Source organism: Thalassophryne amazonica, chromosome 16 (assembly GCF_902500255.1).
Source record: "Thalassophryne amazonica chromosome 16, fThaAma1.1, whole genome shotgun sequence".
Lineage (NCBI taxonomy): Eukaryota > Metazoa > Chordata > Actinopteri > Batrachoidiformes > Batrachoididae > Thalassophryne > Thalassophryne amazonica.
This window is the reverse complement of record NC_047118.1, coordinates 59,178,830-59,206,687: the sequence shown is the minus strand read 5'-3', so window position 1 is coordinate 59,206,687 and position 27,858 is coordinate 59,178,830. Positions and strand designations below refer to the sequence as shown.

The window sequence follows — 27,858 nt, the reverse complement described above, 5'->3', positions numbered from 1 at the left end:
AGAGGAAGTATCCTTTTTGAAAATAGGGTCAATATACCACAAACCAAATGTAAAGCAACAAAATTTTGATGTACAAACACCATCATTAAAGCACAAATCTTTCACTGTAGAAATAATTTCCAGACTTCATTACCAGCTCGACTATAAAACCATGCACCATCTTAACATACAAGTGTTGCGCTTGTTGATAATGAAAGAGGATTGTTCCCTTTTAGTTTAGACAATAAAATGAACATGGCACTAAATGCTGCTACACTGGAACGCTGTTACACTTTCCTTGTCTCCACTCGCATACTTGAGGTAAATATGTAAATTTCTGCCGTGACGCAATTGTTAAAACCACCATTGCTCACCTGAATTTTCTCTCTCTGCCCTTCTTTGACATTTCTGAACCAGCACACAGAACACTCATGCACGGCTCGTTTCCTTTTTACCTCCCCCTTCTCTCTCTTTCTTTTCCTTTCTCCTTCATTCCCTCTTCGGTCTTAAAACTTGTCCTCACCTATGGTGTAACGACATGTTTACTGAGGGACATTTCAACATGTAAAGCACTCATAAGGAAAACGATCCTTATCTACAAATTATTATTGTTTTATAGACTACCCTGGACCGCTGTCTTGGCCTTTTGGCTTAAAGTCATGTCATGTGGTCTAACCCTGTTTTACATTTCAATTATGTCAAGTACAGAAAAGGGATGTTGCTTTTCAGTGACAAAAAGAAGTGGCGAGTGAGAAAAGCTGTGCTGCCAGTTGACTTATTTGGCACTTGAACATCTATTCATGTGGGAGGAGCACGGTTTGGGGTCAAGGCCAGTGCTTTAGGACTGTATGAGACTTCCTCTGTGTGTGCACTCGGCGTGGTTCTTACTCATTAAGCATGAGTCCAGGTAAAGTCTTATCACGGCTGTAAAAACAATCTTGAAAAATGGCCGTTTAGCCTTTCAGTCTGTCTTTGTCTCGCCCCGTTTCTCTCCTCTTTCACATGTGGAGTTGTGAAACACAGTGTTTGCAGCAACATGTGCAATGAGGGCCATAAAAACAAAATGCAGAAGCAAACGAGCAGAGTGTGGCACACAGCAGTGTCCACATTTTTAAATCCGGGAATTTCATGCATCAGAAACTTTACATATAAAATAATTATCAATACCCAATAAAATCTACACACTTTTGGGCATTGCTTAACATTTATTATTACAAATATACAACAAACACAAAGTAAGACAACGGTAGTAAATGTGTAAAACAATTATAGTGAGGCAGATGTGTGAAACGAATGTGCATTTTATGGTAAAAGCACCATATTTGCACAGACATTGCTTGATGTATTATAATAATAATAATAATACAGATTTATTTTGGATAGCATGCTGAGCTCATTTCTTTTTCTTTTTTAATAAATGTAATTATAGTTGGATTGACTTCAGTGTGTAAGACAACGTAGAAACCCACACATCATTTGTGTCTGTATGACATTTTGTAATAAAAACAGAGCATTTTGAAGATATTCCAGGATAGCATGGGGTCATCTTGGACTTTGCTCAGGGGGAAAACAGTTAAGCATGGAATGATATCTATTTTTTAAATTATCTGTGCAAATGTGGTGATTTTACTTTAAAAAGCAAAATTGTACTAATAGTTTGTACATATCTTCCCTGCTAATACAAAAACCCTGCATCACTTCAACAAGAGGTAGTTGCATCAAAAACATATTGCAAATGAAAAACAACCACTTGCAAACACGAACAACATGCATATAATCTACGCCACATATAGCAGTTTAATTTGATAATGCCTCTGTTGCAAATACAGACAGCACAACCACAAACCAAAAACCTAGAAGCTTTTCAAAGTTCCACTTGTAACTTGGTCAGAAAATGTTTTGAAGGCAGTCTGCTGCACTGTGCCAATATATGGGAGACATTGAACTCTTGAGGCATGTATAGAGTTGTTGTTGTGATACTACACTGCAAAAACTGAAATCTAAGAAAGTAAAAAAAAAAGCCTTGTTTCAAGAAAATTGGACTTAATTTTGTCTGAACAAAAAAATAATCTTGACAAGCATTTTTTTACATAAGAAAAAAATAATCTGGGGAAAATGTATCTCACTTTTTCCTAATAAGTTTCTCCAGTTAATATCAAGCTGTATTTAACCAGTAACAAGGAAAAATAATGGGTTTCAAATCATCCAAGCAAAGGAACACGATTGTTTTCCTTATTTTAAGACAGAGGATAATCTTAAAATAAAAAATCTGTCTAGTTTTAAGGCATATTTTGATTATTCAGTGCCTAGACATTTTGCTAGTTTTGAGAATTCTAACCAAGTAAATTTTTCATACTCCATTGGCAGATTTTTTAGACTAATACAAGACAATTTGGCTAGATTTTTGATTATTTGGCTTATTTTCAGAGGGACAGTTTTTGCAGTGTACCGGGAACTGGAAACGGGCTCAATCGGATGTAAGGCAGCAATTTAAGGGAAAAAAAGTTTATTGTAAAAACGCTGGAGAAAAATGTATTATTGCAAATGATAGAGACTAGGAGATGCAGACACTGGAGGATGGGTGGCAGGTACGGGAATCCAGGCGGGCCATTGGAACTGGTGGTAGCTGCGGACTGCACAAAACAAACACAAAATTAGAACTCATACACAGTGAGACAAACTACGTCCAGCATTCTTCAAGGACAAGGAATTTCACTGGAGGCCAGCATTAGCACGCTAGGGAATGGAATAATTGCTGCAGTCAAAGATTACAGCATCGTCCACAAAGTCGAGGTCAGTAAACATCACAAAGCAGAACTATACTGCACTCAGAGAGTGTATACCTTAGCTAAAGCCACATATGTTCTGGAAAATATGTCTCAGATCCAATTCTAAATCCCTCATTTTGTATAACATTATCCATCTGTACAAAAAATTTGATCAGCATCCTCTCACATTTTTTGGAGTTAGCCGCTTATTTTCTCAATAATTCTGTCACAGAATACTAGTATGTTCTGGATCATCTCCAGAATTGAAGCACTTATTTCACAGAAAATGATCTGTCTGCTCACCATACGTCACTGAAATATGTTCATTAGTTTTTGAGTTATAATGCTAAAAGATAAACCAACAGACAAATGCCAATAGAAAACATTACCTCCCGGAGGAGGTCAAAATGATTTAATTGTGTCACTTGTTTTGCACATTGTTGGTTAAGTATTTAATCTAAGCATTGCTCAAGTCTACATGAATGAAGGTGATGAAGAATGTCAGAATGAAAAGAAAAGGAAGCTGAAGAGGAAAAGTCAGTCACCTTCTTTGCTCACGTAGGGACGTGTTGCCTCCTTCTGCAAACATGTAAATCACAGGTGGTTATGTGCTGTGTGTTTGGAAGACACAGACAAATTGCACAATAAAAGCTTTTTTTTGTAAGTCACCCCTCCTTTATATGTGCATTAGTTTGCAGGTCTTTATGTGTGTGCCGCTCCTCGGTAACCAATCAGGTGACATGTTTGCCCAAGCATAGCCGTGCACTTGACCGATCACATTAGGCACACACACACACACTTGAACTGTTTCAATGACCGCTGCAGCTGACATCAATCAGTTCAGGCCTTTCGCAAGCACACAAGCAGCCGTACATGTTGCCTGATACAAACCCCGTCCGTCAGCTCACATTTGGTGCTGAACGGAGTCCAGAAGTGTTCCAGACCAACAGGTTGGGGATTCTGGGGAGTCTACTCAGACTACCTGATCTGCTTGATTTCAGAGGTCTTGGGCCAGTAGTGACTGTGTGTGTTTTAGCAACGGTATAAACCTAAATTCATTTGGGTCGTAATTAATAAGGCTGTCTAGTTTTATCTTTAAAGATACAGTGTACAGAATTTAGGCTTGTTTATAGCACTAAGGAAATAAAGCATTCACAACCTAAAGCATTCATTAGCATATAATTTCAATTCAGTTTCAAATACGTTTCAATTTATTTAGTTTATGTAGCGCTAAATCACAACAAAGCTGCCTCAAGTCATCGAGCCACTCGTTAGATCTGTTCCTACAGCGGAGTCCATCAGGAAAGCAAAAGCAATACTAAGGTGATTGCCGGCCACTAGCGCTAAGCTAATTTCATGCAAGAACAAATTAATGTGTTTTCATGAGCTTAGAATGATCTCTTCATATCTACGCGGAGCTGAACCCCCTCATGGGGGCCGCCATGTTGATAGAGTAACCCCAAAAGAGTCAATGTACTCCATCTTTCACATTTTGCGGCACAGCTGGAACACTGAAGAAGGAAGAAGTGAAATCAGTGGTCACTCCCCTATACACTGTCTGTTGGTTGCTAGTGTATAGGCTAACAAGTTTGAAAACATTCATTTTTGTGAAATGAAGAATCATATATATTGTTTTTTTTTTTACAAGAGAAGGTGAGGGAGGATGAATATCCCTTGCCAAAAAAGTGAAGATGTGAAAGGAATTAATGTCATGACCCATGACAGCATAATGCAGTTTGCAATCTCACCACTGGATGGCAATAAATCCTACACACTGTAGCTTTGGGTATATCTCTCTCTCCTGCCCAAACGGCACCTCGGAATTGAGCCAAACTTGGCACATATACTTTGACATACTGGGAGTGAAAAAGACTATTGAACACTTTAGTAGTAGTAATAGCAGCTGTAGCTTCTTGAGGCAGCTTTAGTCACGCTCTAATGCTGTGTTCACACCGGGTGCGACGTGAGCGACAGCAGCGACATGTTGCCATGTTGCATTGTATCACGTCACGTTGCCCTCCTCCCCAAGTTGAAAAATCTGAACTTTTTCGTCTCGGCGTGCCACGATGACCAATCAGGGACTGAATATGTAGTGACGTGGAGATGTCTGGAGTTTGACTGAAGATGTGAACATGTCCTGTATCTGGTAGCAGCCTGTGAGCAGGACTTATGTCTCTTTTGTCCTTTATTTCACAATTATGACAGAGTTTTTGGAGCGCGCAGCAGCGGGAGCAGAGTCTTTTTTTTTTCTTTACGTGCGCGCGTGAGCGAATCGTCTGTGGAGAAAATTTTATTAATTAACTACACAGATGTATAATAAAACAAATGGTGACTGGTTTCTAAACACAATTATGACAGAGTTTTTTGGGGGAAGAGTGAGAGCAGCCTCGCAGCAAGCAGCGGAGTTTCTTTTTTTTTTTTCTTTTTACGTGCACGCGTGAGCAAATCGTCTATGGAGAATATTTTATTAATTAACTACACAGATGTATAATAAAACAAATGGTGACTGGTTTCTAAACACAATTATGACAGAGTTTTTTGGGGGAAGAGTGAGAGCAGCTTCGCAGCAAGCAGCGGAGTTTCTTTTTTTTATTGTTTACATGTGCGTGCGTGAACAGGACCGGAGGTCCTCAAACTGGGTCCCGCAGAGGTGGAAGGACCACTGAAAGAGGCTGTCACCCAGACGCAGCTACTGCAGCAAATAATGATACTCCCTGTATTGGGAGCTTTCCACAACATCTCGCTCCGTGTGATCAAGGTCTGTCATGTTAACTTGACTGACAACCGGAGCTGGCGAGCGGAATGGAAGCTCCTCCTATTTGATGACGCACCGGGGCGAATTTTCGCAGCAAAAGCAGAGCGACACACCAGGTGAAGGAGGCGCGTCCGTCGCCACGCGACCCCTGCGGCATAACAGTTTTGTGGAATCCGTGGTAGGTGGGAGGTGATAGCTTTGTTGGTGAAGATGTAGTTTTCATTTCAATCTCTGAATCGGGTAATCGGCTCCTATTTGACTCGAGCAATAGTTGACAGATTAGTCAATAATGCAAATAATAATTATTGCTTCAGTCTTGCACAAGAGCATCACAACGTAAACTCAGCGTCAGAGGATTACAAATTCTCCTGAAGGGAAAACAAATGTGGATCTTTGTTGTTTTATGAGACTCTTTAAGGCACTGTGGGTGTTTCTGTGTGCATTCTGTGGTGGGGTGGAAGAGTTGTGTAGCCTAAGACAAGACTGAGCAGGCGAGCACATCTCTGCTCTCTGCACAAACACACAAACAAACACACCTTTGTGCACACATGCAGCTTAACATTACAGTTATTCCTTTAGTTTCCATCCCCGGACTGGCCGAGCAGCTGTAATGTAAATTAGCAGTCTGTACGTCTGTCAGGAAAGCTGCTTTCGAATTAAATTGCACAGCTACTAGAAATGTTGAATCCTGTCACTTCGGTGCTAAAATCTCACCTTATCAGCACAGCTTGCTTTGGCCTCATTGCAACTTTTCTTGAAGATGTTTGCACTGCTTCAGTTCCAGGTCGAGGTGTGAATAGGTACAGGCATGCTTTTTGGCTGCAGCGGCATGTACTTAACCAGTCATTTTCCATGCACTAATAACTCTAACACACACACACACACACATATTTGCATACACACGCATGCAGGGAACTGATTGTGTTATCAGATTGGCAGATACAGCAAGAGAAAGTGTTGACCTGAACATGTGCTTCCTCTCTGAAGGGACAGTTTAGCCAGAAGCAACCTGGTTAGTTACATTTTCTATTTAATGCAAAACAGTTGTAGTTACGACTCATTGCAGAATTTGAATTGGGTGATTAACTCCAGATATTCTCGTGTCATACTCTGATTCTCCTCTCAGCAGTTACTGTCAGTTCAAGTCGGGATGCTTCATCAGGCAGGCTGTCAGGTGAAGCGTCAAAATAGTCTATTCTTTGAAAATGGAGGGTGTGTGCCCACTGAAATTTATAACATTCACTCAGTTTGACTTGGCTGCCCCTGGAAAAAAGTATGATTGTCTTCAGTCTTGGATGCAGACACAATATGTTGCTGTAATAGGGATAGTTCAGTCTGGTAGGTACAGGAGGCTTAAAGGGGCTATGAATGATTTTTCTGCCGTGACATGTTGCATATGTGCCACACTACAGGTTCTACAAGTATAAAGCAAAAAAAAAAAAACAAAAAAAAAAAAACCCTTAAAATGATTCTTTCCTCAGACGTACCTCTTAGCATCTCCCTGCTGTGAATTGATGGTAAATGGACTGCATTCATATCGCGCTTTTCCATTTGCATCAGATGCTCAATGTGCTTTACAATAATGCCTCACATTCACCCCGTTGTCAGGGTGCTGCCATACAAGGCACTCACTACACACCGGGAACAACTAGGGGATTAAGTACCTTGCCCAAGGGCCCTATAGTGATTTTCCAGTCAGGCTGGGATTTGAACCAAGGATCCTCTGGTCTCAAGCCCAACACTTAACCACTAGACCATCACCTCCCAGAATAAAACAAATGACAGTTGGAGGCTTTTAACCGGTCAAAAATCTCTCTATTTATGGAAAATGGTAAATGGACTGTGTTTATGCTGCACTTTCATGGTAAAACCACTTTACAGTGATGCCTCACATTCACCCATTCTCACACACTGATGTCAGGGTGTTATCATGCATGGCACTCAACTGCACACCAGTAACAATTTGGGGGTTAATAATGTTGCCCAAGTGCCCACCAGTCTGGTAGAGATTTGAACTGAGCATCCTGAGGTCACAAGTCTACCTATTTTGACCACTTGACCATCACCTCTCCTTGATTGTCCACAAAAAAAATGGCATTTTTTTTTAATGGACATATTTCTGGAAAGTAGTTGCCATCTTGAAAAAAAGATGAAAAGTGATCACCTCCTTGGTCTTTACTAGTATAAGCTAGTGCAATGTGTTGACACAGCCACCACACTACAATGCCTTGGGTCCTAGTGTGCAACCCCTCCATCCACACTTCCGGAAAATAGCCATCTTGCCACCAAAATCGGATGAAAAGTGGGCATCCCCTTGGTCTTTTCCAGTTCCTGAGACACCTGCATGCTGGACCATGCCAAGAGATATTTGGCCACATGGCCAAAAAGGTCATATAACATTCCCTCACAGTGAAAATAGTTCACCTAAGCATTTCAAACAAAGTCATTCCAGTGGTACCCAAGAATACTCCAAAGAGACCTAGTATTACAACTATCCAGTTCTTGCCTTATGTGACTGGTCAGTGTTCAAGTCTCACACCACACCCTAAGACAGGAAGCACCAGTACCCTAAAGACTTGGAGCTTTGATGTCCTGCAAAACTATTGGCTTCATCAAACACATCATGGTGACTCCATAAGTTCTTCCCAGGCTTCTTTTGACCTCAAAGACTGAGGACTCAGAGACACAAGTGTAACTAAATAGATAATTAAATGAGCTTCAGAACTAAGTGCTATGTAGTCCCTGAGGCCCATTGATGCTGGTACTTATCTGTAGCGTGAAGTGAATGAATTTATGACTCTCCCTGGATGGGGCACTAGTCCAACACAAGTTACTTCCTTTGCCAATGGCAAACCCATTTACAGCTGGGTGGACAGGGACAACGCAGATTAAGTGCCTTGGCCATGAACACAGACAGGTTGCATGAGCGGAATTTGAACCCAGGTTTATATATTGGTAGGCCGGTTCCTTATCTACTGTGCTATCTGCTCTGCTGCTCTACAAAGGGTTGATTTGAAAGTTCCCAGAATGGGGTCATAAAGGGAAAACGTAGATGCCTTTTACATATCACACTCACTTTGTTTGGAGAGATTACAATGTTAATGAAATTTTTGCTGTCTTTTTCTTGTTCTCACACACACACACACACACACACACACACACACACACACACACACACACACACACACACACACACACACACACACACACACACACACACACACACACACACACACACACACACACACACACATTACTCACATCTTCCAGTCATAATACGGTCTATCTGTGGGGGCAGAGACGATGATTCTCAAGGTCGCACACCAACTTGCTCATCAACCACCACTTTAACTTACATTTGCGAAGTGGTGACCAGTTCACTGTAAGGCTGAATGCCAGTAATCAGGAAGTGGCACTGAAAAAAGAGTTTTTTTTCAGTTTCAGAGAATGATGCATCTTTATTGTTTTGAGCTTGTTAGTGTCTTACAGGAACAACTGCTTTAGGTAATTACTTCACTGTAAAACCTCGGTTATATTTATGCCTAGGGATGCTGCATGTGGTGCTTGCACCTCAGCAGAGTTTAAAGGTATTTAAACTGCTTCATTCTCCATTATGATAAACCCCAAAACAGCAGGTGGCAGTAATGAGAAACTACTGATTGAAAGCAGCTGGCAGCACTAACGCACACATTCACGCACAGTAACAAATATTCAAGCAGTGGGGGCCAGAAGGAAGTTTTAAAGAAAATGCATGCAAACACCATTAAAAATCCTAACCTTTGTGTCTGAATTGCATAGCAGTCTTTAATTTCTACCACACTGTTTTCTAATAATGCATGCTTTCCCTGTAAATTACTGAAAATTGGGACATTTTCGTAATTTAAAGGAGCAAAGTTTGTTTGACACAAAACTAACCAGTCAGATGGAGATTGGGTGTTGTATTTAAATCTGCTTGGGATAACATGCAAAAAGTGGAACTCTTCACTGGCTCACTGCAAGGCTCCTTTAGAGGACTCACAAGCAGTGTTTGGATGTAATGGAGTTACATTGCATCTGGAAAGTATTCACAGTGCTTCACTTTTTCCACATTTTATGTTGCAGCCTAATTCCAAAATGGAGCAAATTAATTTTTTCAAAATTCTACTCACAACACCCCATAATAACAATACAACCCCAATTCCAATGAAGTTGGGACGTTGTGTAAAATGTAAATAAAAACAGAATACAATGATTTGCAAATCCTCTTCAACCTATATTCAATTAAATACACCACAAAGACAAGATATTTAATGTTCAAACTGATAAACTTTATTGTTTTGTGCAAATATTTGCTCATTTTGAAATGGATGCCTGCAACATGTTTCAAAAAAGCTGGGACAGTGGTATGTTTACCACTGTGTTACATCACCTTTCCTTCTAACAACACTCAATAAGCATTTGTGAACTGAGGACACTAATTGTTGAAGCTTTGAAGGTGGAATTCTTTCCCATTCCTGCTTGATGTACGACTTCAGTTGTTCAACAGTACGGGGTCTCCATTGTCGTATTTTGCGCTTCATAATACACCACACATTTTCAATGGGTGACAGGTCTGGACTGTAGACAGGCCAGTCTAGTACCTGCACTCTTACTATGAAGCCACGCTGTTGTAACCCGTGCAGAATGTGGCTTGGCATTGTCTTGCTGAAATAAGTAGGGATGTCCCTGAAAAAGACGTTGCTTGGATGGCAGCATGTGTTGCTCCAAAACCTGGATGTATCTTTCAGCATTGATGGTGCCATCACAGATGTGTTAGTGCCCATGTAACACACCCCCATACCATCACAGATGCTGGCTTTTGAACTTTGCACTGGTAACATTCTGGATGGTCTTTTTCCTCTTTAATCCGGAGGACATGACGTCCATGGTTTCCAAAAACAATGTGAAATGTGGACTCATCAAAGCACAGCACACTTTTCCACTTTGCGTCTGTCCATTTCAAAAGAGCTTGGGCTCAGAGAAGGCGGCGGCGTTTCTGGATGTTGTTGATGTATGGCTTTTGCTTTGCATGGTAGAGTTTTTACTTGCACTTGTAGATGTAGTGACGAACTGTGTTAACTGACAATGGTTTTCTGAAGTGTTCCTGAGCCCACGCGGTAAGATCCTTTACACAAGCGATCGAAGGTCACGGGCTTTCAATGTTGGTTTTCGGCCTTGCCGCTTACGTGTAGAAAGTTCTCCAGATTCTCTGAATCCATCCCAACTTTTTTGAAATGTGTTGCAGGCATCCATTTCAAAATGAGCAAATATTTGCACAAAAACAATAAATTCTATCTGTTTGAACATTAAATATCTTGTCTTTGTGGTGTATTTAACTGAATATAGGTTGAAGAGAAATTTCAAATCATTGTATTCTGTTTTTATTTACATTTTACACAACATCCCAACTTCATTGGAATTGGGGTTGTATATATATATATATATATATATATATATATATATATATATATATATATATATATATATATATATATATAAGTATTAACACCCTTTGCTTAATACTTTGTTGATGCACCTTTGACAGCAATTACAGCCTCAAGTCTTCAGGAATATGATGCCATAATTTTGGCTCACCTATCTTTGTGCAGTTTGGCCAATTCCTCAAAGTGTTGTGGGTAGAATTTTGAGGGGAAAAAATAATTTACTCTATTTTGGAATAAGGCTGTAACATAACAAAATATGGAAAAAGTGAAGTGCTGTGAATACTTTCTGGATGCACGGTATATAAATGTGATTTCTTTGTTTCCTTTTATTTTTAATGAATTCACAAAAAATCTATAAAAAACACACAACTTTTTCCCGTTGTCATTATGGGGTATTGTCTGTAGAATTGTGAGTAGAAAAATGATCCATTTTGGAATAAGGCTGTAACATAATAATAAAAAATGTAATTAGATTACAGTTGTGCCACATTTCTCCATGTAATGTGGAGTTGCGTCAGGAAGGACATCCGGCGTAAAAACTGTGCCAGAATCGACATGCAGGGTCTGCTGTGGCGACACAGGGTGCAAACAAGGGAGAATCCGAAGGGACTTACGAGTTAAAATATTGGTGATTACAAAGAGATTATATTGGGATATAACAAAATCCAATATGTAAAATCTTCTTTAGGCCTGTGTGGCTTTACATCTTTGGTGTGTAGAAGTGGCATATGCTTCTGAACAACATGGTCACCGAAAGCCACTGAGACAAATTTGATTGGTTCTTATTTTGAATTTGCACCGGCACATCCTGTCTGCTGAGCAACCTCTGTCTCAGTGTTGCCAATTGTTTGACTTTCCACACGGGCTACAAATCATATCTAGTGACTTGCAACAAATCTGGTGATGTTTATTCAATACAAACCAGTCAGGTTTGTAATGGTAATGGAAAAGAGGCTGATACAGGGGAGGACCAGATGTTCTCTGCAGGAGATCTTATTTCAATTGATATTGAAGAACTTTTAATAAAGTTTGTCAGCAATTACGTTGTCAGGATGATGCTGCCAGGTTCAAATTGATATTTTTCTATGATTTTTCTGCTTTATTGTCCAGTTTATAACATAAGATAGAAAAGTAATCAAAAGTAATGTTACATTACTCTAATGAAGTGATTAAAATAATTACGTTACTTATTACATTTTAAATAAGTTGTATTACTCACTTTATCTTTAAACAGAGTAACTAGTAATCTGTTACTTATTACATTTCAAAATTATTGTCCCCAACAGTGTTTAGAAGTGTGGATCCAAAAAGCAACGGTGCACCTGTTCCGCCCTGTTTGCAAACTGGGGCAAAGGTTTTTGTTTTGTTGTTTTTTTTTTTGTTTTTTGTTTTTTTATTAAAAAAACCCCTCAGAATATGACCACTATTTCTGGAAGCACTTCCGGCATTAGATCGGCACTCAGCTTTGGTGTTTATCTTGTTTTAAATGGATAGCAGTTAGGATTGGGGTTAGTTTAAGGGTCTGATGTTAGGAAATGATTTTTGTAAAATATATAAATGTGTGGAAATTTGGACAATACTTCCATATCACAGCATGGCATCGCTGTCTTCTGTGCAAAGTAGCACCATTCTGATATGGTCAAGGTCCTAAAGGAGAATAACTAAGAAAATGCAAAATGCGCAGAACACACCCACCAATCAACACACTGCAGTTTTATCAGTCTATGCATGCAACCTGGACTCTGTTATTTCCACATACATTGAAATGTTCCATTGAAGAAAACATTTCTGACTTTTTCCAAAACAGATTAGAACAGACATGAGTCAAATGTATGATTTTCTTGTTTTTCCACAAATACAGATTATTTGGACTCAAGGACATGAAAATGATATTTTGAATATTGAATTTTTGATATTTCTCTGAAAAATTCAAAGCCGCACCAGCTGACAAGGAACGCTGAATTAATAAGAGTTCATTCAGGTTCAATGCAATTGGAATATATATATATATTTTTTTTGCCTTAGAATCTCCAGTGATCTATTTCAGTCTTAAAGGCTTCAAGAATGCAACAAAGTTTCCTTTGCTTTCAACATGTTAATTGCTTTTCTGTCTTTTCTCTTGTAAATGGACAGGGAAATCGTCCAGCGCTCGAGTGAGGAGGACAGAGAGAGAAGGATCCGGGATCATCAGTCCCAGTAAGCAGGCTACACCCCATCACCTTCACCATGACACCCATTTATTCATTTATACATTAGTGTATCCATCTTGAATAAGTACAAACCTCTGCCAGTATATTTTCCATCTGAAAGTCTTTGCCCAATGACTGTTGGGCTATGCTCCAGGACCCCCTTCCCACCAATCCTTAATTGGAATAAGCAGGTTTAGAAAATTAATAAATGTTGGAACTACATGGTGGAAATGTTTCCTGTTACTGATCAGCACTGACAACAAGTAGACAACATACACTCACGCAGACAGCAGTAAAGATGGAGATAATCGAGTTTACCATATTTATATAACCCATTCCAGACTGGGGAAGTCTATGTTTTGACCAGCCAATGTTTGCTGCTTTAAAAACGAAGTAATAATGAAAATCAGAAAACACAATGCAGCAATGAGATGTACGGTTGTGGTCGGACGTTTACGTACTCTCATGGGCATAAATTTCATGTTAATTTTGGGCTTTTAATGATGTCTTTGAACTGTTTCTTTGCCAGGGTGGAACGATACAGCATACATCATGAATGACTCTAAAAAAAAACAAGCACTGGGTGCACAAGTTTGAATTTATTTGGGATCTTCTCTAATCCATGCAAGGATCCAAAATTGTGACCAGCAGTCACAATGCAATCTGTAACCTCATCACTAGATGACACTAAATCATACACACTGCAGCTTTAACTAAATGCCATGTTCACATTTATGTTGTCACACTTGGAACTGGTAATGAAAACTTTATTTGCAGTTTTGAATCATGGGTTGGGCTGCAAACCAAGACTCTTTGCAGATCCTACAATGTTAATATGCTATTATGATACACAATTATCAAACGTCATAAGTACAAGTCTAAACTGTGGCATGGCCCCTCCCTAAGCTCTGACACTGTGGTCTGTTATGTGCAAGAGCAAACTCATCTACGGTGTCTGAGTGACTATCAGTCCAGTTACTGAGTTATGGAATGCATCAGGAAAAATCTGATTATTTCATCCAGTGTCTCCCACAGCAAAAAGATCCACCTAACTTAGATTAAATACAAGCAAATGGGCACAGCCATGTTTGGTGTAGCAGTAGTGCAGTCATGCTGGCAGATTGTTTAATAGTTCTATGCACCATAAAATGACAGCAATGCATTACAATGCAATTGTGTTACACAATGTGGAATAAGTCTGTGGCCTTACACATCGGGACTGCGCTATTTCTTTTTTTGGTGGGGGGGGGGTATGTCGCTCTTCATCACTAAACATAACTATGCATCACATAAATTTTCTAAGCATATTTGTTATGAATATTAAGAGGTATCATGCTGTAAACAGTCATTGTTAGCAATGGGTAAAAATGACTAACAATGAATGTCAATGATGTTGGATACTGATAAAACAAACAAACAAACAAACAAACCAGTAATTAATAAATCAAACACAGAGATTTGCATGTACTGTAGAAACACTTATACCGATTGTTTCTTTCATATGCCACTTATGGTATCACTGAATGCAGGTGCTGCACTCTCTGAGGGCCCATTGTAGTTGATATTTGAATTGCGTTCTTGTTATCTTCAGGCTGAGTTTTTTTTTATTTCACTTTATGGTTTTATATGAAGTGAACAGAACAAAGTCCACACCCAAACAATCAGGTCTGGGTGTGTGTCTTTTTTTTTGGCGTAGCTGTCAAAAATGATTTAGACATTCTAACAAAACGGCTGGAGAGAATTGAACTGAGCACAAACACACACATATACACACACAAAAATACACACAAGATGGTTGGTGTGCACAAAGAAATTCTCACAGATGTTGACCTGCATATTGACTACTGTACAAATTTACATCTTCATCCATATAATTTGTTATTCTGCATGCATGTTTATTTCTTTTCTGCACAGACGATCAGAGATGTTGTGCTTTTGTATTTGCAATTCCCTCTGATTGAACAGTTTTAAAGAGCCACCTCAAAAATGAGTTTTCCTCATGGTTACATCTCAGAGGGTATTTGTCTTTATGTCTCTGCTCTAGTATATGGAGTTTGTTGCTTGTTTGTTGTTTACAATCATTTGCATTTCTTAAATGTGAGTACCCTTTTCTGCATCAAAAACCCAACAAACCAATCACTGTAAAGCTAAACTGAAATAGGTCAATCCACTCTTACTACCTTCATGCCCACTGGTACTATTATCCAGTTTTTTTTTTGTTTTTGTTATTTTTTTAAGGAGGCAGCAGGTGTGCCACTTTTTTTTTATAATTTTTTGTGAAGCGCTATAGGACACAAAATATTATTTATAGAAGATTCTTTCATATGCTTTCAACATAGCACTGAGTTTATCTTTAAGTGTTTTTTCTTTTAGATGAGCAGATACGCACTGAATCACGTAAATATTACTGTGTGTCAGCACATCGAGACACGTGTTGCTACGAAGCACTGAAGGCAAATGATGAGGCCCTGCTCATCAGCAGACCTCCCTGACGCCGACGCCACAGGGTATGTGGTGAGTGCCAAGCAGAGATAGTCCTTGCAAAACATCTGCCAACAGGGCACATTTACAAGCAGAGGGGCGGGTGACTGGGAGGATGCTTTACTGTAACCTCACCCCCCCCCCACACACGCACACACATACATATGCAGGCCACAAACCATCCTGAAAGCTGAAGATACAGCTATGCATCTACCAGCTGAGGTGACATTGTTATGTAATGTGGTTTTGTATCAATTGGGCACTGCAGTCTCGTTTGAGGGCGAGAGCTAAAGGGGTAAAATATGATGCATATAATGTAATTTCTCTACTTCCAGGGACAGAAACATGGCACTTTCTCTGAGTTTTTTTGGCAAATTACATGCAAACAAAGTGAAAATACAAAGAAAAAGTGATGATGCAATGGGAAAGTGAACATGTGTTGCGGTTTGTTTATGACCCGGAGCTCAAATGCATCAAGGCAAAATCTCCCATTCGCCTCATCTTCCCTTCTGCACTGGGAAGCGAAAAAACTGCACTTTTCCTGACTGCTTTGGTGATTGCAGCCAAAAACAAAACAGTACACCATTTTTCCATGTAAAGTTATACTGTGTATATGTTGCGCAATGGGAGTGAAGGTCCCCATAAGTGGTCAAATCCCGTGAAATCGCGTTAGACTGCGCTGCCCTATATTCAGCCAGTGTTGATCAGAAATAAAATAATGGTGTTTTTGTTCTCATCTCACTGCAGATTTGATTCTTCAGATTTGATACTACTACCACCACTACTACTACTACTACTAGTACTACTACTACTACTACTAGTACTACTACTACTACTACTAAAGTGCTCAATATCCTATGTCACTCCCTGTATGGCAAAATATATCTGTGCCACGTTTTGGCTCAATTCTGCAGCACAAAAGTGTGTCTCCCTTAATACTAATACCTTAATACTAATACTACTACAACTACCAAAGTGCTCAAGAGCTTATGTCACTCCTGTTAACCCCCAAAACGTGAATCAGCTGCAAATCGTGAATTATCCGCAAACTGTTAATACAGAAAAAATATCTCTCAAAATGTCAATGCAGGTCTCACAAATCATGAATATCAATCATAATATATATTTTTTTCAGGTTAAGTAGTTTACGGATTTCAGTTTACGCATCAATTACTGCAGGAAATTTTGATTGCAAACCCTATCACCACAAAAATTATTTTCTTGGGGGGGGGGGCAGCTAGCCCCGAGCAACTCTTGCTTCTGGTGTCAAGTGCGTGACCTGCTCCAGGGACAGCAGCAGACGTGGAGTATGACTGGGACGGTACACCTGTCAAACGGTAACGTAAGTATCAAACACAGGGAGGACAGAAACCTACCCTGGAGAGTCCGGTAAAGTTAAAAAGATATTCACCGATCCAAAGTTCACGGCTCAATAAGTCTTAAGAGAAACATTGTGGAAAAACAAACAACACTATCATCAGGACGATAAAGGAGCTACAACCTTATTTTTATCCATTTGAGCCATCCTCTGAGCTGAAAAAATAACACTGATCTGAACGAGCAGGTGGCAGTTAAACTGAAGTGTAGGGACCGTCTACAAAGTGCAAAAACGAAAAGAGACACCATAAAAATATTCAATGAATTCAGCACTCAGTTTGGAAAAATGTGCAAAAATTTAATTTTAGGGAATTAGTGAATTCCATTGCTGATTTTATTACTTACATATTTTAATGATAAAAAAATCACTAAAATTCAATTTTAAACATGTTTGCACATTTTTCCAGTTTTTGTGACGTGGACCTCAGAGTTTTTATCATTTAAAGGACGTCATTCAGACAATAAGGATGTTTTTGAAGAGACGTCATTTAGCTGACAGTTAACAAATATGTTCTTTGATAATGTACCAAGTCATGCAGTTCCCAGTCGGTGGTGCTGCTGCACTGCACGGCACATATTTTTTAAAATTTATTTATACATTGTTTTCAAATCTTTTTCATCTATTACTTTGGGCAGCATAGTGGTTAGTTGTTAGTGCTGATGCCTCACCGCAAGAACGTCCTGGGATCACTTCCTGCTTGGTCTTTTCTGTGTGGAGTTTGCATGTTCTCCCTGTGTCTTTTTCCCACTTCCAAGGACATGCAGGTTAGGTGAACTGGAAACTTTAAATTGGCCGTAGGTGTGAGTGTGGATGTGTTTGTCTATCTGTGTAGCGCTGCAATAGTCTGGCCTCCTCTCCAGGGTGTATCTCGCCTCTTGCTCTATGGCCGCCGGGATGGTCTCCAGCTTCCCGCAACCCTCACTTGGAATAAGCGTGTATAGAAAAAGAATAAATGTATTACTCTACTCTTATAACCTAAAGGCTTTGCTAAAGTCATTCATGAAACCAGTTTGTCCACATGATGAATAAAGGTGTATATTCACTAAACACTTTAAGAATTTCTAAAAGACCATTTAAAAGCTAAAGAAGCCAGAATGGGAAGAATGGGAAGGGAAAATTGTGACTGGCAATGGCACAATGCAGTCTGCAGCTTCACTACAAGATGAAATTAAATCCTACACTCTGTAGCTTTAACAGTTATACTGTAAAAGTATAGACACTCAGAGACGCGATCACATGCACATCACACATATATCACATATACGTTCTGCAGAGGGGTGGGGCAAAGAATTCAAACACGATGCCACAAACTAATCCACGCCGGTCAACAAGTGCAATGCAAGGTCACTGGAGGCGCTGTGCACTGCACAAGACAGCTGACAAGTCTGGGTGTGTCTGATCACTCAGACACATGTCGTGTGACCTCTGACCCCAGCACAGCGTCAGCAACATGCAAAAGGTCAGAGGTGACCTGTGTTTTATTTTTATTTTTCACTAATAATATCACTCACAGTTTGGGGGAAGGCATATCTACAGAGAGGAGCCAGAGGAGACCTGGTTTGGAACAGAGCTGGTTAAAAAAAACATCCAGGATTATACATTTAAAGTACTTTGTTACCATGAGCTCCTCAGTTGATCTTTGATCAGTTCATAGTTTGACAACTTTAAAACTAATACATTTCTGCTTTACACAAGAGCTCATGCATGAAGCCATAATCAGATTGTTGTTTGTAAAAGTGTATTCTGGCATATAAAGTTATTGATCACATAACACATAAAAACAGCACAAAACTCCACTGAGAATTTATTGGATTTCAGATAGTAATTGAATGTTCTGCTGTTGCTAGTATGTGTGTTGGCAACAAAACAAAACAAAGCAAAACACAAAGACAACAACAAAAACACTGATGTCAATAAAACCACAAATACTGTATGAGCAGCTACAATTGTAGCTGATGTAAAAACCAGAGCAGCACGTTCATAGAGCGCAAACCTACACCAATGCTAGTTTCGAATTCCACAAATTTTTACCTTGGAAAACATTTTCAAGGTCAAAGTCCTGTTAGAAGTGGCTTTTCATAAGCTAAAAAATAATACAGTGGTATGTAAAAGTTTGGGCACCCCGATGATTTTCCTTTATAAATCACTGGTTGTGTGGATCAGAAATTTCAGTTAAATATATCATATAGCAGACAAACACTGATATTTGAGAAGTGAAATGAAGTTTATAGGATTTACAGAAAGTGTGCAATAAGCAAGTGTTTTTCTTGGAATGCTGTGTTCTTTTTCAGCCATGCATACTGTCCCTTGTTATGTCCAAATAACTCAATTTTAGTTTCATCAGTCCACAGCACCTGATTCCAAAATGAAGCTGGCTTGTCCAAATGTGCTTTAACATACCTCAAGCGACTCTGTGGCATGTACGCAGAAAAGGCTTCCTCTGTATTATAGCATCATACAGCATCTCTTTATGCAAAGTGCGCTGTATAGTTGAATGATGCACAGATCATGTTGTAGGTCACTGAACAAAATATAGATCAAAAAGGCTTTTCAATGTTAAAGTCAAATATCCACAAAATCCACAATCCGGATCAGATCCAGATCAAACTTTGTCAGACGATAGTGAGTGTCAGTCTGCGCCTCAATTTCAAATATAAGAGTAATTCGTTGGGAGAGGTAATAATAAAACTGTGCAGCACTCAACTGAAAATTGAATGCATTGAGACTTTCATTAATCATTTCTCTCATGGCGCATCATCTAACACATACCACTTGTTTACAGCAACAATACTGTATGATCAGCAACACAGGCATGCAAAATTTTTGATCAAACTAGCGTGTTACCCTTGGGGATCCATGGGCTCTAGATTGGGTAGTGTATAAAATAGGTAGCTGACATTTTTCAAGGGTGGTAACAAATTGTGCAAAGTTTCTATAATGAGTTAGAAAGGCATGTGAGTCCAAAATGTTTTTAGAACCTTAGGGCCCCTTCACACATAGTATGAATGTGGTCGAATTGCACATGAAGCAGGAATTGTATGCAATACGTGTAAAATCGTAGCTGCCTCCAATGACTCGTACACCCTACCGTGTGCTGGGTAATCGGGAGAGTCGGGAGTTTTCCCGGTGGGCTGGTCCAACCTGGGGCCATTGTGAGACGGTGTTAATATATGCATACATATATGACCACCACTAACTGTTAGGCTACACAGCAAGAAACTTGGGCTGCTGTATCTTAACGAGAAGACATTAAGTCACGAAAATTCACAAGAAAATAACTTAAGACTGCTTCTTTTGCAACGCTGTTATCTTTTCCAAAGCCAAAGGTAGGGACATACCATTGCACGTTTAACACCCCTATGCATTCATTACAGTTAGTTCAGTCCAATCAAACCCTGTGCGCCCAGATGGGACTTGCGCTACTAGCAAGTATAGGAGGAGTGTCCCGTGAGTGAAAAGATGGACAGAAAAAAGCCAGGTGGAGCTGAAAAAGCTAGATTAAGAAAAAGAAAAGCTTTGGAGGAAGATGCTGCAAAGTGTGCAAAGCTCACAGATATTTTTTCAAGAAGACAGAGTGAAGAGGGAAATGGTAAATAGGGTCAGGCATAACAGGCTACATGCCTGTTGATGTCAGGATGTCAGCCGTATCAACATTTGTAGTACAGTACAATGTCTTCCAGCTACTTACAGACTTCACTTACTTAAGCTGGGCAGACACTGTACGATATTTTCAATCATTGTACTCTGCTCCAGCTCAAAATGTGCCACAAAGCCGCAGGGTTTAAAAGTTCAGAGCGCACGATTCATGGTCTCACACTGTACAGCAGCCTTAGGTGGTGTACTGGTGAGTTAACAATACCATTCTTGTTTTAACTAACTAACTTTTACTTTCTATTATAAGCCACCCAATTTTCACAGTCAGCACATAAATGCCACAGCAGAACTCTTATTATCCCTGTGCGCTGGCGGTTTGTGGGCCGGTTGGATATGAAACTCCCAGGCTGAAAAATGTTCCTAGCACGCCCCTGCGTACACCTGTTGCCCATCAGTCCCTCTCATGGCAGGTGTCTGCCAAATTCCAGGTGAGACACACTAACATCAAACCCTGCTCGTTTGCCACTTAGAAAATGTATGGCTATTCACACTATTAGCACGACAACAGTCAGCAGATGATCACTGTCGAGCTGGATGTGAAATTTATCTAAGTGCCCCACAACTGTGGCTTTGCAAACAGACAGTGACACGTTGGTGTGTGTGCTGAACTAGCAGGGCGTGTGTCTGCCAACAGGAGCGGCTGTGGAGATCTGTGGTTCTGGACGTCACAGCCGGGGAACAAGTACTGTGTTTGGACGGACATGAACTAACAACTGCCCACTGTGACACACATGTGTCTGCTCGCTGTCCTCACGTGGACATACATAAAAACATATATCGTTGTTGCAATGGGCTGCAGTGAACATGTGCACTGCGCGTACAATGACAGGCTACCCCAGGTGAAACAGCCCGTCAGATTATAACATGCACTGGGCGATCTGACTGTCACGTCATCCACGTGAGCTCTGTTCCACATGATGTGGCATCTGTCCTGCAGCACGCCGCCCACAAGACACACATATCCAACAGGACACGTGCGCGGGGCCAGCTGGACATGCCGCCAGGCGCCAGCAGATGTGGGCATAATAACAGTGTACTGTGTGGGTTTATTTTTTTGTAAAAATACATCCATGTCCTTCGTGATATCAGGAATTTTCCCGCACCTTTTACAGGACAGCAATGGTAGCTCATGGGTAAAGTTTCTGGCTGGCAATCAGAGCTTTGGAAATTGCAGATTTGAATCCCATCGGTGGCATGTACTTTTTTATTTTCACAGCAGCTGCACAATGTGGTTACACATGCTGTAGCTGCTCGCACTGTGTTCCCATGTGCACGAAACCGTCACAGCAGCATTGTGCACACTTGCCCATTGGCTCGATGTTTTGTGGTTCGCTCATACGAGCTGTTCCGCTGTGATTCGCCCTGATTTGTACTTAATCGTGCTATGTGTGAAGGGGCCCTAAGACCTTAACAATTTTAGGGGAAGAACTCAACCCTTTTATTTCCTGTTAATTACATAATTTTGTTTATGTTAATTTACGGTCTTAATGTACGAGTATTTATAAATTGTTTAGATTGTTGTCATATACACACACTATTATTGTTATCATTATTATCTATGTATATGTAACGGACATGAGCGAGTGAAGTTTTTCAGCATATCACCATGTCATTTAGGTCCTTCAGACTTTTTTCAGTAGATGCTTCTGGGAAGCATTAGCATGGCTAAAACCCTTCAGCTTGTGAGGTGCAAATCCCCCCTCCCCCTGCCATTTTAAGCATTTTTATTTGTGTCTCACATGCCTGGAAAGTCCTCACCATCTCATTTAGATCCTTCAGACTTTGTTTTCAGTACATGCTTCTGGGGAGCATTACCATGGATAAAAAAACTTCATGCAATTTACACACTAAATAATCACAGACTGATTTCATTTGCTGTTAAGGTGTGTGCTGCCTCCTACTTTAGCATTCCTGGATTCACTGTTGACAGCATTTAGTATTTGCTGTCGACTGTACATTGAATTCCCATGAGATCTCCTCTATTCACACGAGAGCTCCTCTTTCTCTTTTTAAAATTTTATTTTCTTTTTTTAATTGAGACAAACAAAAAAGTTGAACAAAAACCTTAGAGAGGATAAACATAGCAGCACAAAAACAACATAATGAAAACAGATTAATCCTCTGCTGTAGCTCCAGGACATGTTCAACAGTTCCTTGACTGGCCCCTTGAGGCTGGCTCCAAAACCGAATAGGTTCCCATTCAAGTCCATGTTAAACTGTCCAACTTTAGAAATGTCCAACTGATTAACTGATTCCATTTGCTCAAAATGACATTAATCAGTGAAATCACCTGGTGGAGTCAGTGGCTACAAAGAAAACCTGCACCCTCTTGGCCCTTTCTGGAACAAGTTGTCCACCCCTGGGCTAGACTGTCTCATTTCAGAACAGTTTGCTTTGGCATCTGCTGTCTCTGAAGCGTTTCATGTGGCACAGCCTTTAGAAGGGTGCAGAACCTGAAATGGGACACAGCTCTTGTGAATCTGTTTATGTAAAGTGCATCTGAGTGAAAAAAAGAAGAAGAAGTACTGCATTCCTATTGCGCTTTTCTATATAGCAGATGCTCAAAGCGCTTTACAAAGATGCTTCACATTTACTTCCCCATCCAAGGTCAGTACCCATTTTGGTAGAATGAGATAATGATGACTCAGTGTCTTGTCCATGAATGCAGACAGGCAGCAAGAGCAGGATTCAAACCCAGGTCTACAGATTGGCAGCCAAACAGACTGTCTGTTCCTCTTCTCTCCAGACGTTGCTGACATATGAAGACAGATTTTGTCCAGCATGTATAGAGTTGGATAAACAGCTTCCACCATCCTTCCTATCTCTCCTTGCAAATTCACTGCAGAAAATGGGGAGCATTAGCATGGCAACCCTTCAGCAATCAGGGACCTCTTGACCCCCGGCCATTTGAAGTATTTTTCTTTATTTGCCTCTCACATGCCCGTAGATGAGTTTGCTGAAATATTTGTAATCAAGGACTGTTTTCTTAAAATTAGGGTTACCAAAAATGTTCAGTGCATGTGCTGTGTGCGCACAGAGTCTCACTCCAGCCAAAGTTCCAAAGTTGGCAACCCTGTTGGCAGGTCTGCTCCTTATCCGCTGAGTTACCTGCTTGACAAGTGTTGTTTTCTTTAAGTAAAGAATTACACAGCGGTTGGTTTTTACTAGATTTTTAGAACAACACACCCACATGAGTGCAAGTGGAAACTAGCAATGACACTATCCTTGCGGTGTGCACCATCTCACGTTGGGCAGGAGGTTGCGCCCTTCATCTTTCACATTTCTTGGGTGTAACTTTTTACACCCAAGTGGGTAAAAAGTCCCGGCAGTATAAGACTGTAGATGGATTTTGCCTTTGATGGTATTTTGTGCGCTTGAATCATTTGTCTCCTTTGTTTTCTGTTTCGTGCTGGTTTCATGTGACTCACGGCTGTGGAGCAGTTAGGAAGCTGACATTAGAGTTTGCAAGTCCGAGTTAAATTTAGTCTGGAAGAGCCTGCTGGTGTCACATGGTGCCACTAACGGTTTCTGTTTCCAAGCTGCAGTCCTGCTTTAGGCCGACCAGAAGAAAAGACAGAGCAAGAGGAAAATTCAACATATGATCGGCACATGGCGATGTCGTAAGAGGAACACAGAGGGAGGGAGAGAGCCAGTGAGGGACGAGAGAAAGGGAAGTAAAAAAAAAGCCACAGAGAGGGCAGAGTCAAAGAGCAGACACTACATGTGGCTGTGGAGGGAGGAACCTGGTTATGGAGGGGGACAAATTCTCAGGTAAGCCACGCTCGCGGCCCCAACCCCTGCAGGCGTCGCTTCTAATGGAAATGGAAATTTGTTTGAGGTTCTTCAGTCTTCTCTTGGAGTGTGATCGGGTATCTTTTCTGTAAGAGGCTGCCTGTATTTTCCCCTCTGTGGTATTTTCCACTCTCTTATTCTGTCCTGTTTGCTGACTGCATGTTTTCTTTGGGGTTTGGACCTGAGAGCCGTGCAGGCTTTGTGCAGCAGCAGCAGCGGTGGTTTAACAGACCTGTTTCTACTCTCAGTCTACATCACTGGAGGAGGATATAACTTTTAGATGATTTCTTCTTGCATTCTGTCCTTCCTCTGTGGTGTGAAAACAGGAAAGACTTGTGTTTGAACAGTAGTACTCTTGTCCATCGTGGCTCTGATCCCACTCCTTTAGAGGAGGCAGAAAGATCAGGCATCCTTATTTTTTATTTTTCCCCCCCAAAGCTGTCCTCTGTGAGAAGAGCGTGCACGTCATGCTCAAGTCATCACTGAGGCAATGCCATCTGCTTGATTGTGGTGTTTTCATGTGGTAGTGTGTGTGTGTGTGTGTGTGTGTGTGTGTGTGTGTGTGTGTGTGTGTGTGTGTGTGTGTGTGTGTGTGTGTGTGTGTGTGTGTGTGTGAGTGGAGAGTTTACAGCAGTTACAGGGTGTGTGAGATCAGGATGGAGGTGAGATCACTGATGAGTGTGTGTTTGTGATGGAGGCACTGCCTCCTCCCTCGCACCCCGGCCCCCCACCTCTCAATGGTCTGCAGGTGTGTCCTCCACGGAGCTGTAATAGCTTTATAGGACACACTTTGTGCATGTTTCTGTTTGGTGCATGCACATGGTAGTGCATGGGCCAAGCAGGTTTTTGGTACCACTTAAGGGGAATAAACAACCCTAATAATCCAGCCTCAGTGTGCTATAGTTTACATAAAAATAGATGGTGGCCATCCCAGGGCAGTAGCTACAGCTAGGTAGGGGTCAGTGATGGATTACACAGGGGTCAACATGTAAAAGTGTACCACATTATTTGTCTGATCATGAAGACTCCAAAATGATACATTTTGGACATTGTAGGACTGAAAAAGGACTAGTCTTCACTCTTCACCATGTGTCATGTTGATTTACCATGTTACATGGTACAGCCTAGTCTCACATTTTTTTTCGTGCTCCCGTGACGAAATGAGTCAAATTTTCGTGACAGAGATTTTTTTAACTCACTATTCCTATCCCTACTCCCACCCCCAACCCTAACCTTAACCATAACCTAATCTTACTCCTGTTTGCCTTTTTCAGTTTAAGATTTTCTGGACTACTTTGTGAAGAAGTTGGATGATATAAGGTTAACTATTTTCCAGCAAACTCTCCTTAATCCTAGAGATCCTCTGACTGTAGCAGACATTAATGCCAATGGAAACCTTAAATTTACTGATTTTAATACTATTTTGCTTTGTATGTCGTCTCAATTTATGGATGGTATGAATGTTACTACGTCTGTTTGATCCGCTACCAACAAGGCTCTTTAAGGACTTGCAGTCTTTGATTGAACCGATCCTGCTGAAAATCATCAACTTGTCATTAACAGCTGGTTTTGGTCCCACATGTTCTAAATGTACTGTGATTAAACCCATTGTTAAAAAAAACCCAAAAAAAAACATTTTAAATCCAGCAATGCTAGTGAATTATTATCCTGTATCTAATGTGTCCTATTGTTCAAACATTCTTGAAAAGTTGATTCATGGCAGCTAGTCCAACTATGTTGTTGACTATGACCTTTTGAACCACTGCAGTTGGCTCAAAAGGTCCACACATACCATTCCACAAAGATGGTGCTTACTAAGGTGGTGAACAATCTTTTGCTGTCACTGGACTCAGATGTCACTACACTGCTGCTTATGCTCGATCTCAGTGCAGCGTTTGATTCAGCAGATCATCATGTATCGCTGGACAGGCTTAAAAATTACTTTGGTATTAATGGTCAGGTTCTTGCTTGGTTGATATCATACCTGTCCAGCAGATAGAGTGTTTTGTGCAACAACATCACTTTGAAACTTGTTCCAGTAAAAACAGGGTCCCACAGGGTTCTGTGTTGGGTCCTTTGTTATTTTCTCTCTACATTGCACCTCTTGGACAAATTTTTTATAAGATATGGAATTACTTTACATTGTAATGCTGATTATATACCAATTAATGCTGATAATCCTTCTCAAATTAGGACATTGGAAGCTTGTCTAGCATCAGTAAGAAGTTGGATGTTGAGTAACTTTTTGCTCTTAAACTCAGTCAAGATTGAATTAATGGGTCCATTGAGGCACAAACACCAGTCTGACCATTTATCTTTAAATCTGGATACATATGTTATTAAACAGAGTAATAAAGTAAAAAATTAGGGATTATTTTTAACCCTATCTTGTCCTTTGATCTGCACATTAGATAGATTACTAAGATTGCATCCTTTCATCTGCGTAATATTGCAAGGATTCAACCTATGCTGCCAGTGGAGGATGCACAGACACTGATTCACACCTGTGTTTCACCTAGAATGAACTAATGCAATGTTCAGTTTTTTGTCTTGTGTCGTTCAAGCATCAAGAGTCTCCAGCTGGTTCTTAAGTTCTGGTTTCCCTTCAATGGCTTGCTGTTCATGTGAGATCTGACTTTAAGGTTTTGTTATTAACATAAAATTCTTTATGGACTAGCGCCCTCATATTGGTTGATTTGCTTCCACCATATGTACTGTCTGTTCTTGGGATCTAGGTTTGTTGTGTGTTCTGGGGATGAATAAGAAGTCAGCTGGTTGTAGGGAACAGTTTGCCAGTTGTGATAAGACAGTCTTATTCTGTGGACTCACTTAAATCTAGACTGAAGACTTCTCTATTTTCTTTCTTAAACGTGACACTGATTTATTGTTTTGTATTTGTTCTTTCACCCCTTCATTCTTTGAATTGTATTTTGTTGATTTTTTGTTGTTGTTTTTATTCATCCATTTTTTTCTTAATTTCTGTTAGTTGTTATCAAATCTCTTGTATTTTGTGTTGCTTTCTGTTGATGTTTTATATTGTTGTGATTGGCAGAATTCCCGTTGAGTTGGGTCTGCTCTTTGGAATCTTGCTCTCTTGATGCATCTTAAGACGAGCTTTGTTGTAATTTGGCGTTATACAGATAAATTGAATTGAACTATACCTTTTCAGAATCCCTATCAAACAAATAATATGGTATATTTGTTAATATGATTGGAGCATTTTTTTATTTTTTTTTATGGTGATCCCTGTGTTATCCTTCATTGACCCTCACCTGGCTGTAGCTGCCTCCGTGGGATGACCACTACAACTTTTTTTATAGGCAGTGATGTAATAAGGCTGGACTGTAATTTTTGTTAATTTTTCTTAAGTGGTACAGATTCAGTCAAACTGGCTTCGGGC

General features: G+C 40.3%; 1 protein-coding gene and 1 long non-coding RNA gene across 3 annotated transcripts in view; one reads left to right on the top strand and one right to left on the bottom strand.

Annotated features, from left to right (window-relative positions):
* LOC117528275 (septin-9-like) overlaps nt 1-27,858 on the top strand; it is a 274,932-nt gene that overhangs the window by 13,409 nt on the left and 233,665 nt on the right. The window contains exon 2 of one of the 2 annotated variants that reach the window (XM_034190883.1): nt 13,098-13,160. In XM_034190883.1, coding sequence (XP_034046774.1) covers nt 13,098-13,160 — 63 coding nt within the window. Of the gene's footprint in view, nt 1-13,097; nt 13,161-24,294; nt 24,438-27,858 lie in introns of those variants that run through there. The other variant, XM_034190887.1, reaches the window with a different exon arrangement.
* Nucleotides 2,331-6,319, bottom strand: LOC117528277. The gene is made up of 3 exons (XR_004565720.1): nt 6,217-6,319; nt 3,293-3,326; nt 2,331-2,612 (listed from the first exon to the last, which is right to left on the bottom strand). It is a non-coding gene; the product is annotated as an uncharacterized LOC117528277 (long non-coding RNA).